The sequence below is a fragment of the Salmo salar genome, chromosome ssa09 (assembly GCF_905237065.1).
Source record: "Salmo salar chromosome ssa09, Ssal_v3.1, whole genome shotgun sequence".
NCBI lineage: Eukaryota > Metazoa > Chordata > Actinopteri > Salmoniformes > Salmonidae > Salmo > Salmo salar.
In genome coordinates this window covers 134,389,940-134,407,505 of record NC_059450.1, presented here as the reverse complement: position 1 = coordinate 134,407,505, position 17,566 = coordinate 134,389,940, and the positions used below count along the sequence as shown (strand labels likewise).

Below are 17,566 nucleotides of genomic sequence, written 5' to 3'. Positions count from 1 at the left end.
ACCATGGTTACACGATCCTGTGAACCAATCTATGTTGCAATTCTTGCCATCCCAAAACAGCTGAAAAAGAGATGGTTAAAAAAAGTATTGTGTTTTATAACTGGGCATATGAAATGTTCCTCTTTAGTGGTGTAGCTTCGACTTCCCTTTTTTTCTAGGCCTACCCGTTTGGCCACTGCAGTGTATTTCCCAATGTGTGTATTTTTCTGTTGTTTTTAGATCCACTGAGAGTTGCGGTGTCAGTGAGAAACGCATGACTAATATGATTGGCATGCACGTGAAAGGAAAGTACGCAGAACATGTAATAACCCGCTGGAGAAACAGTCCACGCCCCCTTTAACAATATGTAGGTAACTTATTCTAAGGAACGTCAAGGAAACTGCCTCTTTTCAACGGCCTCTAGCGACGAAATCAAAAGCAAGTCTGGATAGTATAATACATGGATTTAAGAGTCACTGGTAAGGAAGTACCTATGAGTTCTATTGAAAGGCAATGATTCAGATTTCTGATAATGTTTTGAGATCTAGGTATTGATACTTTGTTATGAATGGGTAAGCGAAAGTGAATTGTTAGGTCTACAGTTTGGATATGGAACACCACAGATTTACTGTGGTTTGTTAACCATATGCATGCATTTCAGTAGAGGTGGTTACTCGGGAACAGTGGGGAGCAGTAGCCCCTCGATGCTGGGAGACCCTCAAGTGTCCTGCTCAAAGAGTTGTCATACACCACACTGCACTGTTGCACTGCGGGGGCATCCGAGAATGTATAGACCAGCTCATCCACATACAGACAATGCATATGAAGGATAGGAACTTTGATGACATTGGATACAAGTGAGTGACCTCTCCTTTCCTGGTGTTTTCTATCATTCATTGTGTCAGGATAATACTATATGCAAATAACTGTTTGCTTGCATTTGCAGCTTTCTTATTGGGGGAGATTGCACAGTGTATGAGGGCCGAGGCTGGGGTGTTGTGGGTGCACATACCAAGGACAATAACCATGACTCTTTGGGCATTGCCTTCATGGGCAACTTCAACAGTAAGAAACACAATATTGGACTTTTCATCTCCAAGTCATTACAGTGTGTAAGGCATTGGTGCCAATGGGTTCCGCTTCTCTGTTTCAGATCAGAGCCCCAGTCCAGCAGCCCTCTCATCTGTTAAACAGCTCCTGCAGTGTGGGGTTTCCCAGGGGCATTTGCACCCTGGATTTACCCTGCTTGGACATAGAGACTTGGGGGACACCGAATGTCCTGGGGACAGACTATATGCTGCACTAAAACATCTAAAATTTCCCTGAACATAACCTCTTACACAGGCTCAATTGCTACTGGTTCGACAGAGAGAGAGTTGGGTGGTGAAAGAGACTACCCTGAACAGCACACTGAACATTTTGGGACTTCCTTGTGTGTTTTTAAACCACTAGATGGGGCAATGACGCTTTATCGTAGCCATGGCCTATAACGCGTACTCTTTTTTCACAAGCATTTCACTACACCTGCAATAACATCTGCTAAACACTTGTATGTGACCAATACAATTTGATAATGGGGTTTCCCAAACCTGGTCCTAGGGCCCCCCTGGGTGCAAGTTTTTGGTTTTGCCCTAGCACAACACAGCTGATTCAAATGACCAACTCACCATCAAGCTTTGATTATTTGAATCAGCTGTGTAGTGGACCATTAGACCACTTTATATATCTGTGTTTTGTAGAGGACATATGTGGGCAATGTACAGTTTGTCAGACTGAAGATTTGGAAATTGATGCAAGTGGCTTCAGAAATCTGTTGTAAATCGCCACCCATTCAGTGCAATTGTAGAGGCAAAATATTAAGGTTGTAAAATGTGTCTGTTCAGATTAGACTAAACATTATTATTTATTTGGGTATTCACATAAAATTGTCCACATACCATTATGTTCCTTTTTCTATGAGTGTGCTGCTATAAGGTGTTCTAGGAAATAAGAACTGAGATGGGTGTAAGGGTAACTTACACTGAGTAAATAAATTAAAATGTGCTGCTAAACAAGTACAAATTATTGACATAGAACTGGATGGGATTTCAATTTTTGGTGGCCAAAATATCTTGTCCTGACTTGCTGTTTTGTCCTGGATGAGTTTAAGCTTTTTGGATGAATTGAAATGGCTTCTCAAATCACAAAAAATATCTAATAAAACTATTTGTCAACGGTAGAAAAGCGTGTAGATGTTTAAACATTGTATTGCATGATGGACTATTAAAGGGGACCCCATATCAAATTGAGAAAATAGAGAAGGTGAAACATAAATGCTGCTTCATACTGTGTGCCTTGATGTTGCAACGCATCTTACCTGTCAACTGTTGTGCAGGAAGCTGCATGCTCGTCTAGGCTACACAATCTGCTCTCGTTTAAGTTCTCCGCTTGTTTACTTACTTTACGAGTTTACCTACTCCTGAATTACTTACACACCTTCACATAATTCGGCTTTGATGGGCTGTTTGCCAGGTTATAGTGTAACCAGACGGAAAGGAGTGGCGAGAGGCGGTCCCAGAGGGCAGACGCAGGTGAGAGGTTTGAGTTTCACGCTCCTCGGAAGTGTTAAAATTGAGCCTGGGAGATCATCTGTCAGTCAGTGAAATTGGCAGCGCACTAAACTAATCGCAAAGTTTGTTGTATACGGCTTGTGTGACTATGCATGTTCGCATCAGGATTGTTGAGCAGGAGTTTAAGCACGAGTGGCGCATTTTGTCTTTGTCACCCCAAGACGACGTGCGTATTATTTCGTGGATTTAGACGTTCCTTCTCTTCAGACTGCCAGACTCCGTGGGAAGTGGGTGATGTTGAACATGGAGGATTTGAAAGCCCCTGTCAGATTTTTCCACAAGTCTTCATTCAGCATCAGCAGCCTGCTGTTTCGACGAGAGGGAGTGATGAGTGATGACGGTGCCGTGCTGGATGGGCATCTTTCCAGAAAACACATTTCTTCGGGGCCATCTACTAGGCCTAAAGAAATTTGTGCTCAAGATGGAACATATGATTTACATGGAGACAAAAACTGTCATAAAGAATACGCAGTCCAAGAGGACAAACGACTCTCCAGAAATGGAGAAAGGGAAGACGGAGAAGATACCGATGGAGTGGGAGAGGTGAAGACATGTGGAGGAGTAGAGGGAAAAGCTAAACCGGAGAAACCTCCTTTCAGCTATAACGCATTGATAATGATGGCTATTCGCCAGAGCCCGGAGCGAAGGCTTACCCTCAACGGCATTTACGAGTTCATCATGGGCAACTTCCCTTACTATCAAGAAAATAGACAAGGATGGCAGAATTCAATCCGACATAACCTGAGTTTGAACAAGTGCTTCGTCAAAGTACCTCGCCATTATGATGACCCAGGCAAAGGCAACTACTGGATGCTTGACCCTTCAAGCGAGGACGTGTTCATAGGTGGCTCAACTGGTAAACTCCGGCGCCGTTCCACGGCGGGCACCCAGACAAAGCTGGCAATAAAACGGGGTGCCCGTTTGACCTCCACCACTGCCACCGGGCTGGCGTTCACTGGGTCCTTTTATTGGCCGGTGCCATCGTTTCTAAACCTTCAACCTCCTGCGAACTCACACCCGGGCATGGGGTCATATGTAGGGCCCAATCACTCCAACTATGCCACCTCGATCCTTTCTCAACGGTCACACCACATGAGTGCCATAAATGCTGGAGCAGACCGACTCTTCCAAACAAACCAGGAATCATCTTATTTTGGCATGGGTGCAGGCGCGCAGTACCGTCGACATCACCAAATGAGCGCAGCCACAACATTCGCCTCTTCATCGTTGCCATGCACTTTGTCTCTCCCTAACCCTTGTTCCTTTAACCTGCTCAACCGACAAGCTAGTTATTTTTACTCGCATCACCAGGTACCCCACCCGGCGACATTCAATACATGGTGCCAGGAGGAGTACCCCCCAACCAAGGCATCTCCAGCCGGACCCGTTTACTCCGGAAAAAATGGGCCATCGGATTGCTTGGGGAGTTTGTGTGCGGAGTTCCCTAATTATTTTCCCTCAAGCAGCCCCATGAGCTCCCTCAACACCAATCTTTCTTGGGATGCAGGGAAATGACCATATTTAAATTAAAAACGTCAGTTTCTCTTTATGGATGAAAATCTTTCTAATGTCTGCCAATGCTGCGAAATTGATTCAAATAATTTATGTGAGTTTACTATTTCCCAAATAGGCATATCTGTCTTTGGAAAGAAAACAATTATTTAATATTTTTTAAATTAATATTAATTTAATATTGCCAATCACGCTTTAATGTGCAATTTCATCTAAACGTACAAAAAAAACGCCATTCACCATTAAAATAGTTTTCAGTGCAATAACCTATAATTGTTGTATTATTTCACGAATAATTAATGGTCAATAGTTGTGGTGCTTTCAGATCATAAAAAAAAAAAATATTCCTTTCGTTAGTATTTTATTTTGTATTTTAATAGACCACTAATTATACATCACAAGATGAAAGAGAGATGAGAAAATTATGCTGTATTTTAATTATTGCGCATGAAGTAAGAGTTTCATAATGAGGAATAATGTCGTGAAAATAACAAACTATTTGGTATCTGTGAAGGTAATTATCATGGTCGAGGTTGTTATTGCGAGATTTTACATCATCGTTTAGGCTACTTTTACACAGGCTAAACTTCTCTCTGAGAAGTTTGTATTCGTTTTTTTCGTTCTTGGTGTTATAACTTCGTTTTGCGATTCGTAGGCTTAGTTCTTAGGGATGTGGGCTATATGAAACATTAACCATTTAATTAAAAAATAAAATAAATAAAAATATCTTGTCCGACTGTGTTCCATAGGTGCTCTCCAGATATTTCCATTAATATAACATATCTTCTGACAACTGGATGTGTTTTAACAATTCACTGTTATTATCTTAAAACAAACTTGAAAGAACAATTGTCTTCATAAATGTCCTCTATCAATCTTATTGTATGTAGCCTCGTTATTCTTATTGTGTTACTTTTTATTATTACTTTTTATTTGAGTCTACATGGTAAATATTTTCTTATCTCTTGAACTGCACTGTTGGTTAAGGGCTTGTAAGTAAGCATTTCATGGTAAAGTCTACACTTGTATTCAGCGCATGTGACAAATAAAGTTTTATTTGATTTGATATTGCTTGATGAAGGTTGTGCGTAATTAATGGTTTGCCCTTTGGTCATCTTTGGTCATGTCTGAAAAAGTATTGGAAATATAGTGTTTACTCTGATGCTATTAAAATAATGTATACATTACAGACAAAAGACCAGAATTATTTTGATGTTCCTGAATTAAAGGTAAAAGTTCCTCATAAAAATATATAGGCTAAGATTTTTCTCTGTATGCACTAGCCTATTACTTCAAAATCAAATCTGCAGTGATTGTCTCCATTTGTGTTTGTAAATGTATCTCAATTGTCTCAATGCTCAATATGACACAATGCTGTGTTATGCACTTCTTACATTTTAGAAAATAACTATACTAAATATGCTTTGAGAAATGATTCATCCCAGAGGTGGTGACTGTATGTCTTGCATGATTTGTACTGTATCTGCACTAGCTATCTTTTTCCCTTTTAAGCCTGAAAATGTTTGTTTACAGGGAACTCTGTGCATGTCATATACTGTAGGCTATACGTGTAATTAATTTGATCCATTTTATAATGTGTGTGCAATAAAAACAAAAATAGTGATATTAAAGGGATGAGTTGTATTAGATATGCATTCAAAACATAACAGCATAACATGTGATACTTAAGGAACAGAAAGAGAGTGTCAATGAGTCCAGAAGGAATCCAGCTGCATCCAAAGAGCACTCACACATGCACGCACGACACACACACATTCCCCCAGCCCATTCAATAGCTGAGCTCAACACTCATGGTCATATTTAAACAGAAACTTCCTTAGCACCTGCTGACGAAACCCACTGTTACCACCACAAATAGCCATGCTGGTGTATCTGAAAGAGTTCCAATGCAGCCGTTTACATCTCAATATCTGGGTAACAATTAAGTACCTTACTATGATTGTTTTAAATTGAAATGGTCAAAAATAATTTTAAAAATAGCTTCTTAGCAAAGAGCAATTTCTCAAGCAATAATTTTGCTAGGACTGTCTGGGAGTGGGGAGGGGAGAACTGAAAACTAGCTGTTAGTGGCAGAGAGGTTTGGAACTCTCTTTCTTATTGTTCTATTAACTCATTTACCGCATGGTGATGTCACCATGGAAGGCCAAAACTCTATCCCACCAGAACAGGCTGAAATTTCAGGTGGTCTTTTCAAACAGCTCTTACAATAAAATAGTATTATCATCATTTTCACAATTTCACAGTATTATTCCAACCTCATATTGTGGAAATAAATATAAAACACGGTGAAATCACGTTTTTGACTGCACTGGGACTTTAAGATCATCAAAAGTTCAAATCTGAAAGTACAGACGTGTCAGTGTGATAAAGGGCATGCAGAGCCAGCCTTGACTGAGATGTATAGGGAGAGAGATAGATAGACATCATAGCCTGGCTGATCTCATTGATCTACTTCTACTGTTTCGCCTGCACATGACATCACCGCCTGATGAACTTTCCCTTACCTTTCTTGGGGCTCATTCGAGATATAATTTAATAAAAATAGATGTGTGAAGACACAGATAAGGACAGATTTCTGGAAGTGTGCCTCTATCAAACAAAATAGGCTTTATGTGGACTGTAGCCACCTTTCCTAGACAGCCCAGTCTCAAACACAGTCGGCTGCGGTTAGACCAGGATACTGCTCTTAGGATGTTTCATGTAACCTTACACCAACACTGTTGGCAAACTTAGAGTCTAGATACAAAGATTATAATAACATTTTCATTACGCACATGAGTAATTGTGGTATAACCACTTAGAGCAAGATAGAGAGTGAATCAACAAGTAAGCTAGTACAGAATGGGGCTTTGTGTGTCCTGGGGCAACTGTAATACAATCCTGTTTGCTGTGAATTCAGTAATAAATAACAGCCATCCTCTGACAGGTATTGATAATAACCCCACACCTCTAAATCACCCAGCCAGCAGACTCAAAGTACCACAGGCAGAGAGTAAATCAGCATGAGGAGAGGGACTGAGGCAGGCCTCAAGATGTGCCTGTGCACTCAAGGGCAGCTTGTGCTCACCAAGACCCTGTAGCTAGGCCACACACACACACACACACACACACACACACACACACACACACACACACACACACACACACACACACACACACACACACACACACACACACACACACACACACACACACACACACACACACACACACACACACACATTCACATGGGTGTATGGACAGCTAACAGTCAATAATCCCAGCCTCTCTGTAAGAATTAATCTGGGATTTATGACAGGCTCCCCCATTAAGGAAGAGAGTGAGTGAAAAGGGGCTAGTGTAAGCTGTTTGGCTGAGACAGGTAGAGGGTGTATGTTTCATAATGATAGTCAAGCTTTGTAAATCAATCCCAAACTTGGGCCTCCCAAATCAGCACACTGTGGGTGTGATTATCCCCTAGCATGTGCCCTCCCAAGGTAGAGTCGCCACCCTGTGAAATAAGGTTGGTGGATGTATCTCCCCCCCAGGCGCCTGCCTGTCTCTCGCCAGTAAGCCAATCTCCCAATGTCTCAGTACTGTGCAGATAATGTACATCTCTGTCTCTCACATGTGTTCACTCTCATATCTGTCACCAAAAGGTCTACAACAGAGTTACCTGTGGATCTGTGTCTGCCAATATTTGCAGTGGGCGATGATATGTAGCTTAAAGCTCAATGTGTCCGGGACCTAAAAACATGCCACTTTGATACAGCTACGACCGGAAGTGACTTTTCATAGCAGGTTAGGAGAGCATTTTCGCTAACCCTAACACTTTTCCTATCCTTAACCTAATTCTCCTAACCTGCTACGAAAAAGTAACTTCTGGTCGTAGCTGTATCGAAGTGTTATGTTTTTAGGGAATCTGCTGTGTGTCCTAAGTATCAAATTACATATTCTTTATCTCTCAAATAATAGTTTCTTCTAAAATCATCTTCAGATTGATATACTGAATAAGCTCTGAATTAAAGTTAATTTACTCTATTTCATTCTACAACTGAGACAGCATTGTGGAAAATTTACATAATTGCATAATGGGTTAGAATTTCTCCATATAATGTATCAGAAAGATATTTTAACGATACCTGGAAGCCGTTGTACAGACAAAGTTCTTGGAGCCCGAGGCTTGCACCGAATGTCAGGATAAAGATGAGTCTGTGACGGTAGGAGTGACATTTTTGGAAAAAGTGATCCCTTGCCTTTTGGCTGATCCATTTGTGGTTTCAGGGTGGGTGAAAACAGAGTTGGGTGGTGTGGAATCAGTGAAGGTAACCAGAAGTTGTCTGGTGATAATGGTTTGTGTTTCTGCTGGTCAGAGGGAGCAGACACCCTGCGTTAAAGTAATGGGGACAAAAGACGTGAATTGTTTTGCTCTCAAGAAAAGGGCACCATTAAAAGGAGCGATAACTGGGGTAGCGGTAAATATGAAGTTGACCAACTGAAGGGGAAGATTCCCGGTGTTTGTGATGCTCATCGTTTGGTGCGATGCAGACAGGGTGGTGTTCCTAGGTGGGAGAAGTGTGCAGAAGGGCATGAGACAAAGGAATGTGTAGCATTGTAGGGGTCATGTACAAAAGCTGAAGAATATACGCACATCCAGATACTTTCCGCAGGTGCTGGAGTTGTATGCAAACTTATGGAAAACGCCACACACTGCTGCTCATGCTCCCAGGTGATTTAATTTATAAAAACGTTTTGACCCTTAGGTCTTCATCAGGCATCCATATCCCAGGTGGGGGTGGAAGATTTCATACAGTGCCCTCAGAAACTATTCAGACCCCTTGACTTTACCACATTTTGTTAGTTTACAGCCTTATTCTAAAATGTATTAAATCATTTATTTTTCCATCAATCTACAGACAACACCCCATAATGACAAAGCAAAAATTTGTTTTTAGAAATGTTTGCTAATTTATTTAAAAGAAAACACGTAAATATCACATTTACATAAGCATTCAGACCCTTTACTCAATACTTTGTTGAAGCACCTTTGGCAGTGATTACAGCCTCGAGTCTTTTTGGGTATGACGCTACAAGCTTAGCACACCTGTATTTGAGGAGTTTTTCCCATTCTTCTCTGCAGATCCTCTCAAGCTCTGTCATGTTGGATGGGGAGCGTTGCTGCACAGCTATTTTCAGGTCTCTCCAGCGATGTTAGATCGGGTTCAAGTCCGGGCTCTGGCTGGGCCACTCAAGGACATTCAGAGACTTGTCTCGAAGCCACTCCTGCGTTGTCTTGGCTATGTACTGTGGCATACAGCAGGTTAGCCACCAGGGGGAGACTCGTCGAGGCCTGGTGACAGACAGAGTCTACATCACGAGGGGATGGCTCCCTCTGCTGGATGTGCCAGGTCTCGACGGGCTCTCCGGCCAGGACAAATTGGGGCTGATTGTGGTTGGTGAGTAATCAAGGGGCTGATTGCTCACCAGCTGGACGAGTCCCATAAAGCTGCCAGAAGGGCAGCATGCAGAGAGGGGACTGGGGGAAGAGAGGTTACTCCCGTATAGTCATGCTCAGTCCCAGGGATAACGGAGGGAGCTCAGTATTGTTCCCCGCAGGATACAGGAAGCCCAGAAGATGGTATCCCTGAGAGTGTCTCCTGGGGGAGACCTATTCTTTTCTTTTTGTTTGTTATTTAAATAAACATCCTTGAACCCGGCTAATCCAACTGTCCGCGTCTGATCTGTGTAAAAGTCTTGACCAAACCCCCCTGGTCTGCCAAAAGTGGTGTAGAATGCGGGTAGTCTGATAAGGTGGTCAGATCGGGGTTGACGTTTCCACAGAATCAGCATGGACGAGTTGATAGCTCAGTTCATCCGGGCCCAACAAGCGTGCTAAAGGAAGACGACGACATCGAAACATACCTCTGTACATTTGAACGGACAGCACTACGGGAAGGATGGCCAAGGCTGAAGTGGGACCTTACCGACGAAGAGGCGGCTAACTACGATGGACTCAAACAGGAGATACTCAGCCGCTATGGGTACAGCCTGGCCCATCGTGCCCAACTGTTCCACAACTGGAGGTTCGTGGCCGACACATCCTCCCGAGCCCAGATGAGCGACCTACTGCGCAGGGTATGGCTCCTACCAGGGCATGGCTCCTAACAAATGTATCCACCCTCTCCATCCTAGACAAAGTGGTCCTGGATCGCTTCTTACGGGCGCTACCACACTACATGAAGAGGGCAGCGAGTCTATGCGTGCCCAAGACGTCGGAGGACCTCCTGGGAGCAGTGGAGATGCCTCAGAACACTGAGTCCCTGCTGAGTGAGTGCCGGGCCGAGTCAGGGACCCGTCCGAGGGGACAGAAGGACAGCCCCATCACTGTGTACCCCGAACCAACAGTCAGCAGGGCCAAAGGGCCGCAGACCCATGGAGAGATGGCTGGGGTAGAGCCGACCTGCCACTGACGACCCCAGGTAGATGGAGACCAAAGGAGGTGTTTTGAGCATGGCGCCCGGGGGCACCTTGCCTGGAATTGCCCGGCTCGAGAGGAGTCGATGCAATCAGCAAGCCCCGGAGGCGAGGTGGGCCATGCAGTGAACTACGTCACCTCCTGTTGGGCGCACCATGAATAAACGCACCCATGGTCACGGTGAAGGTCGACGGACACGACATGGAAGCTCAATTAGACTCCGGAAGTATGGTTACGCTCATAACCATGAGCCTGCTGAACCAGGGGACAGAACGTGGTAGGGAGATGTCAATTTCCTGTGTCCACGGTGACACAAAGTGGTATCAAACCGTATGGGCCAATATTGTGACGCCACAAGAGAACTGCCAGGTGATGGTGGGTGCTGTACCGGAGTTGCCGGTACCCCTCCTCATGGAACGAGATTGTCCGCTGTTCCATTGTTTCACTGTTTTTTTCCGCATTATTTGTAACTTATTTTGTACATAATGTTTCTGCAACCGTATCTTACGGCAAAAAAGAGCTTCTGAATATCAGGACAGCGATCACTCACCTTGGATTAGACTAAGATTTTTTCTTCAACAAACAAGACGCACAAGACAACCTCCAAACACCCGGCAGGGCCGACATCCACGTTATTAGCAAGAGGAAGCGACGCAGGTACAGAGGACAAAGAGCTGGATGCCTGGTCAGGACCTGAAAAAAGGCGATTGGGAAAGCTGTCGTTATCGTCAATACTACTCGCCAACGTGAAATCATTGTACAATAAACTAGACGAGGTACGATCACAAATATCCTACCAACGGGACATCAGAAACTGTAATATCTTATGTTTCACGGAATCGTGGCTGAATGACGACATGGATATTCAGCTAGCGGGATACATGCTGCACCGGCAAGATAGAACAGCACACTCTGGTAATACGAGGGGGGGCGGTCTGTGCATATTTGTAAACAACTGCTGGAGCACAAAATCTAAGGAAGTCTCTAGATTTTGCTCGCCTGAAGTAGAGTATATTGTGATAAATTGCAGGCCACACTACTTGCCGAGAGAGTTTTCAGCTATACTTCTCGTGGATGTTTATTTACCACCACAGACAGATGCTGGCACGAAGACCGCACTCAGTCAGCTGTATAAGGAAATAAGCAAACAGGAAACCACTCACCCAGAGGCGGCGCTCCTCGTGGCCGGAGACTTTAATGCAGGGAAACTTAAATCAGTTCTACCAAATTTCCATCAATATGTTAAATGTGCAACCAGAGGGAAAACAATTCTAGATCACCTGTACTCCACACACAGAGACACGTACAAAACTCTCCCTCGCCCTCCATTTGGTAAATCCGACCACAACTCTATCCTCCTGATTCCTGCTTACAAGCAAAAATTAAAGCAGGAAGCACCAGTGACTCGGTCTATAAAAAAGTGGTCCGATGAAGCAGATGCTAAACTACAGGACTGCTTTGCTATCACAGACTGGAACATGTTCCGGGATTCTTCCGATGGCATTGAGGAGTACACCACATCAGTCACTGGCTTTATCAATAAGTGCATCGAGGACGTCGTCCCCACAGTGACTGTATGTACATACCCCCAACCAGAAGCCATGGATTACAGGCAACATTCGCACTGAGCTAAAGGGTAGAGCTGCCGCATTCAAGGTGCGGGACACTAACCCGGAAGCTTACAAGAAATCCTGCTATGCCCTGCGACGAACCATCAAACAGGCAAAGCGTCAATACAGGGCTAAGATTGAATCATACTACACCGGCTCCGATGCTTGTCCTATGTGGCAGGGCTTGCAAACTATTTCAGACTACAAAGGGAAGCACAGCCGCGAGCTGCCCAGTGGCAATCACTTCTATGCTCACTTCGGGGCAAGCAACACTGAGGCATGCATGAGAGCATCAGCTGTTCCAGGCGACTGTGTGATCATACTCTCCGTAGCCGACGTGAGTAAGACCTTTAAACAGGTCAACATACACAAGGCTGCGGGGCCAGACGGATTACCAGGACGTGTACTCCGGACATGTGCTGACCAAATGGCTGGTGTCTTCACTGACATTTTCAACATGTCCCTGATTAAGTCTGTAATACCAACATGTTTCAAGCAGACCACCATAGTCCCTGTGCCCAAGAACACAAAGGCAACCTGCCTAAATGACTACAGACCCATAGCACCCATGTCTGTAGCCAAGTGCTTTGAAAGGTTGGTAATGGCTCACATCAACACCATTATCCCAGAAACCTTAGACCCACTCCAATTTGCATACTGCCCAAACAGATCCACAGATGATGCAATCTCTATTGCACTCCACACTGCCCTTTCCCACCTGGACAAAAGGAACACTTACGTGAGAATACTATTCATTGACTACAGCTCAGCGTTCAACACCATAGTACCCTCAAAGCTCATCACTAAGCTCAGGATCCTGGGACAAAACACTTCCCTCTGCAACTGGATCCTGGACTTCCTGACGGGCCTCCCCCAGGTGGTGAGAGTAGGTAGCAACACATCTGCCACGCTGATCCTCAACACTGGAGCTCCCCAGGGGTGTGTGCTCAGTCCCCTCCTGTAATCCCTGTTCACCCACGACTACATGGCCAGGCACGACTCCAACACCATCATTAAGTTTGCAGATGACACAACAGTGGTAGGCCTGATCACCAACAACGACGAGACAGCCTATAGGGAGGAAGTCAGAGACCTGGCTGGGTGGTGCCAGAATACCAAACTATCCCTCAATGTAACCAAGACTAAGGAGATGATTGTGGACTACAGGAAAAGGAGGACCGAGCACGCCCCCATTCTCACCGACGGGGCTGTAGTGGAGCAGGTTGAGAGCTTCAAGTTCCTTGGTGTCCACATCAACAACAAACTAGAATGGTCCAAACACACCAAGACAGTCATGAAGAGGGCACGACACAGCCTATTCCCCTCAGGAAACTGAAAAGATTCGGCATGGGTACTGAGATCCTCAAAAGGTTCTACAGCTGCAACATCGAGAGCATCCTGACTGGTTGCATCCTGACTGGTTGCATCACTGCCTGGTACGGCAACTGCTCGGCCTCTGACCGCAAGGCACTACAGAGGGTAGTGCGTACGGCCCAGTACTAAGGCTAAGCTGCCTGCCATCCAGGACCTCTACACCAGGCAGTGTCAGAGGAAGGTCCTAAAAATTGTCAAAGACCCCATCCACCCCAGTCATAGACTGTTCTCTCTACTATCACATGGCAAGCGGTACCGGAGTGCCAAGTCTAGGACAATAAGGCATCTCAACAGTTTTTACTCCCAAGCCATAAGACTCCTGAACAGGTAATCAAATGGCTACCCAGACTATTTGCATTGTGTGCCCCCCCCAACCAAACCCCTCTTTTTACGCTGCTGCTACTCTCTGTTTATCATTTATGCATAGTCACATTAACTATACATTCATGTACATACTACCTCAATTGGGCCGACCAACCAGTGCTCCCACACAGTGGCTAACCGGGCTATCTACATTGTGTCCCACCCACCACCCGCCAATCCCTCTTTTATGCTACTGCTACTCTCTGGTCATCATATATGCATAGTCACTTTAACCATATCTACATGTACATACTACCTCAATCAGCCTGACTAACCGGTGTCTGTATGTAGCTTCGCTACTTTTATAGCCTCGCTACTGTTTTTAGCCTGTCTTTTTACTTTTGTTTTATTTATTTACCTACCTGTTGTTCACCTAATACCTTTTTTGCACTATTGGTTAGAGCCTGTAAGTAAGCATTTCACTGTAAGGTCTACACCTGTTGTGTTCAGCGCACATGACAAATAAACTTTGATTTGATTTGGAGGCACGAGCTGAGGGAAAAGTTTTGAGCCCAGAAGCAAGCGGTTGACAAACCTGTATCTATGGGTCTGGAGTCGACGTCGGAGGGGGCGTCAGAACCCGACCCCCTGGTGAACCACTGGAGGAGGAGCCCATCTTCCCCCTCCTTGATTTCGAGGGACCAGTTGAGACACCCGCTGGGGGCCAACTGAGGTGACAATTTGGGACTGCCCAGTGGGAGGATGCAAACTTGAAAGCCACCGCAGCCCAAGTGATAGTGGTGGATGGACAGCTACTTCCGGGGGTGAGTGACTGGCACAATTTACTGGCAATTGTGGGGGAACTTTGAGAAGTACTGTTGCTGCTCCGACGATATGTGGGAACCGTTCTTCAGCTGGCCCACACTCACCTGTTGGGGGCGCACCTGGGAATGGAGAAGACCCGGGAACGGATTCCCACCCAGTTCCACTGGCCTAGGATGAGGAGAGCCGTGGAAGTCTATTGTCGTAGCTGCCCGGAGTGTCAAATTACTGCCCCAAAAGCACACTTCCGAAACCCACTGGTCCCCCTACCGATAATCGAGGTGCCCTTTGAACGCATCGCCATGGACATAGTGGGAACCCTGGTAAAAACAGCATGAGGACACTGGTACATCCTGGTGATGGTAGATTATGCCACCCCGAGGTCATTTCCCTACAGGCGGTGGTATCCAAGGGAATTTCCCAGGAGCTGTTCCACCTCTTAAGCCGGGTGGGTATCCCGAACAAGATCCTGACAGACCAAGATACTGAGTTTTTGTCCCGCCTAATGAAAGATTTGTGTGTTCTCCTGCAGATAAAGCAGATCCGGACCTCCGTCTTTCACCCACAGATGGATGGGCTCGTTGAGCGGTTCAATAAAACGCTCAAACAAATGCTGCGGAAGGACATCGAGCAGGACGGGAAGAACTGGGACCAGCTACTACCTCCACTGGTTTTTCCTCTTTCGAACTCCTCTATGGGAGGAGGCCATGAGGCCTACTGGACCTCACCAAGGAGGTGTGGGAAGCCCAACCTACCCCCTTACGCAGCATGGTAGAGCACGTGGAAACGATGAGGGAGGGGATGACAGCCATATGGCCAGTGGTAAGGGAACATATGGAGAAGGCCCAACGCGCCCAAGCCCAGGTCTACAATTGGGGAACCCAGCCCTGAGATTTCAAGGTGGGAGACAAGGTGTTGTTTTTAATCCCCACGCCGAAAGTAAGTTCCACTAGGTGATAGAGAAGCTGGGTCCCGTAAATTACCACGTACAGCAGCCGGGGAAACGGAAACCCCAACAGATTTACCATGTGAACCTGTTGAAGAAGTGGCACGAGAGGACAGCCTTGGCCGTGTTATGGTCGGGACCCAGGAAGCCAACGGTACCAGTGGTGGTCCAAAGCAATGAGGACCTCGACCTGGCCCAGAAGCAAGCACTTAGGGAGCTCGTCGATCGGAACACGGCGGTGTTCTCCGAGAAGCCGGGCTGCACGACTCTCATGGAACACCACGTCCGTACTCTGACCGGGGAAACGGTATGAAAGAGGCCATATCGGATTCCTGAGGCCCGAAGGAAGGCCGTGAAGCAGGAAGTGGAGGCTACAGTGAGGGGAAAAAAGTATTTGATCCCCTGCTGATTTTGTACGTTTGCCCACTGACAAAGAAATTATCAGTCTATAATTTTAATGGTAGGTTTATTTGAACAGTGAGAGACAGAATAACAACAAAAAAATCCAGAAAAACGCATGTCAAAAATGTTATAAATTGACTTGCATTTTAATGAGGGAAATAATTATTTGACCCCTCTCAATCAGAAAGATTTCTGGCTCCCAGGTGTCTTTTATACAGGTAACGAGCTGAGATTAGGAGCACACTCTTAAAGGGAGGGCTCCTAATCTCAGCTTGTTACCTGTATAAAAGACACCTGTCCACAGAAGCAATCAATCAATCAGATTCCAAACTCTCCACCATGGCCAAGACCAAAGAGCTCTCCAAGGATGTCAGGGACAAGATTGTAGACATACACAAGGCTGGAATGGGCTACAAGACCATCGTCAAGCAGCTTGGTGAGAAGGTGACAACAATTGGTGCGATTATTCGCAAATGGAAGAAACACAAAATAACTGTCAATCTCCCTCGGCCTGGGGCTCCATGCAAGATCTCACCTCGTGGAGTTGCAATGATCATGAGAACGGTGAGGAATCAGCCCAGAACTACACGGGAGGATCTTGTCAATGATCTCAAGGCAGCTGGGACCATAGTCACCAAGAAAACAATTGGTAACACACTACGCCGTGAAGGACTGAAATCCTGCAGCGCCCGCAAGGTCCCCCTGCTCAAGAAAGCACATATACATGCCCATCTGAAGTTTGCCATGATTCAGAGGACAACTGGGAGAAAGTGTTGTGGTCAGATGAGACCAAAATGGAGCTCTTTGGCAGCAACTCAACTCGCTGTGTTTGGAGGAGGAGGAATGCTGCCTATGACCCCAAGAACACCATCCCCACGGTCAAACATGGAGGTGGAAACATTATGCTTTGGGGGTGTTTTTCTGCTAAGGGGACAGGACAACTTCACCGCATCAAAGGGACGGTGTCTCAACTCCGTCCGTGTCTGATCTGTGTAAACATCTTGATCAAACCCCCTGGTCTGCCATAGTAATTAGGGTCGTTGTTCTGTTGGAAGGTGAACCTTTGCCCCAGTCTGAGGTCCTGAGCTCTCTGGAGCAGGTTTTCATCAAGGACCTCTCTGAACTTTGCAGCGTTCATCTTTGCCGCTGAAAAACATCCTACATCATGAGGTTGCCACTACCATGCTTCACCAGAGGGATGGTGCCAGGTTTCATCCAGGTGTGGCGCTTGGCATTCAGGCCAAAGAGTTCAATCTTGGTTTCATCAGACCAGAGAATCTTGTTTCTCATGGTGTGAGTCTTTAGGTGCCTTTTGGCAAACTCCAAGCGGGCTGTCATGTGCGTTTTACTGAAGAGTAGCTTCTGTCTGGCCACTCTACCATAAAGGCCTGATTGGTTGAGTGCTGCAGAGATGGTTATCCTTCTGGAAGGTTCTCCAATCTCCACAGAGGAACTCTAGAGCTATGTCAGAGTGACCATCAGGTTCCTCGACACAATCCTCTCTCGGAGCTCTATGGACAATTCCTTTGACCTC

General features: G+C 45.6%; 2 protein-coding genes across 3 annotated transcripts; both read left to right on the top strand.

The window, feature by feature from the left end:
• The first annotated feature begins 133 nt into the window (after positions 1-133).
• On the top strand, positions 134-2,030 carry polr2i (RNA polymerase II subunit I). Of its 2 annotated transcripts, none has more exons than XM_045723301.1 (4): positions 134-458; positions 644-836; positions 926-1,044; positions 1,133-2,030. In XM_045723301.1, exons 1-4 carry the CDS (start codon positions 440-442, stop codon positions 1,303-1,305), a joined length of 504 nt encoding a protein of 167 aa, XP_045579257.1. In that variant the 5' UTR covers positions 134-439; the 3' UTR covers positions 1,306-2,030.
• A 170-nt stretch (positions 2,031-2,200) lies between these two features.
• Positions 2,201-5,727, top strand: LOC106613045 (forkhead box protein G1-like). The gene has a single exon (XM_014214924.2). The coding sequence runs from the start codon at positions 2,823-2,825 to the stop codon at positions 4,101-4,103; it is 1,281 nt and encodes a 426-aa protein (XP_014070399.2). The 5' UTR covers positions 2,201-2,822; the 3' UTR covers positions 4,104-5,727.
• The last annotated feature ends 11,839 nt before the right edge of the window (positions 5,728-17,566 follow it).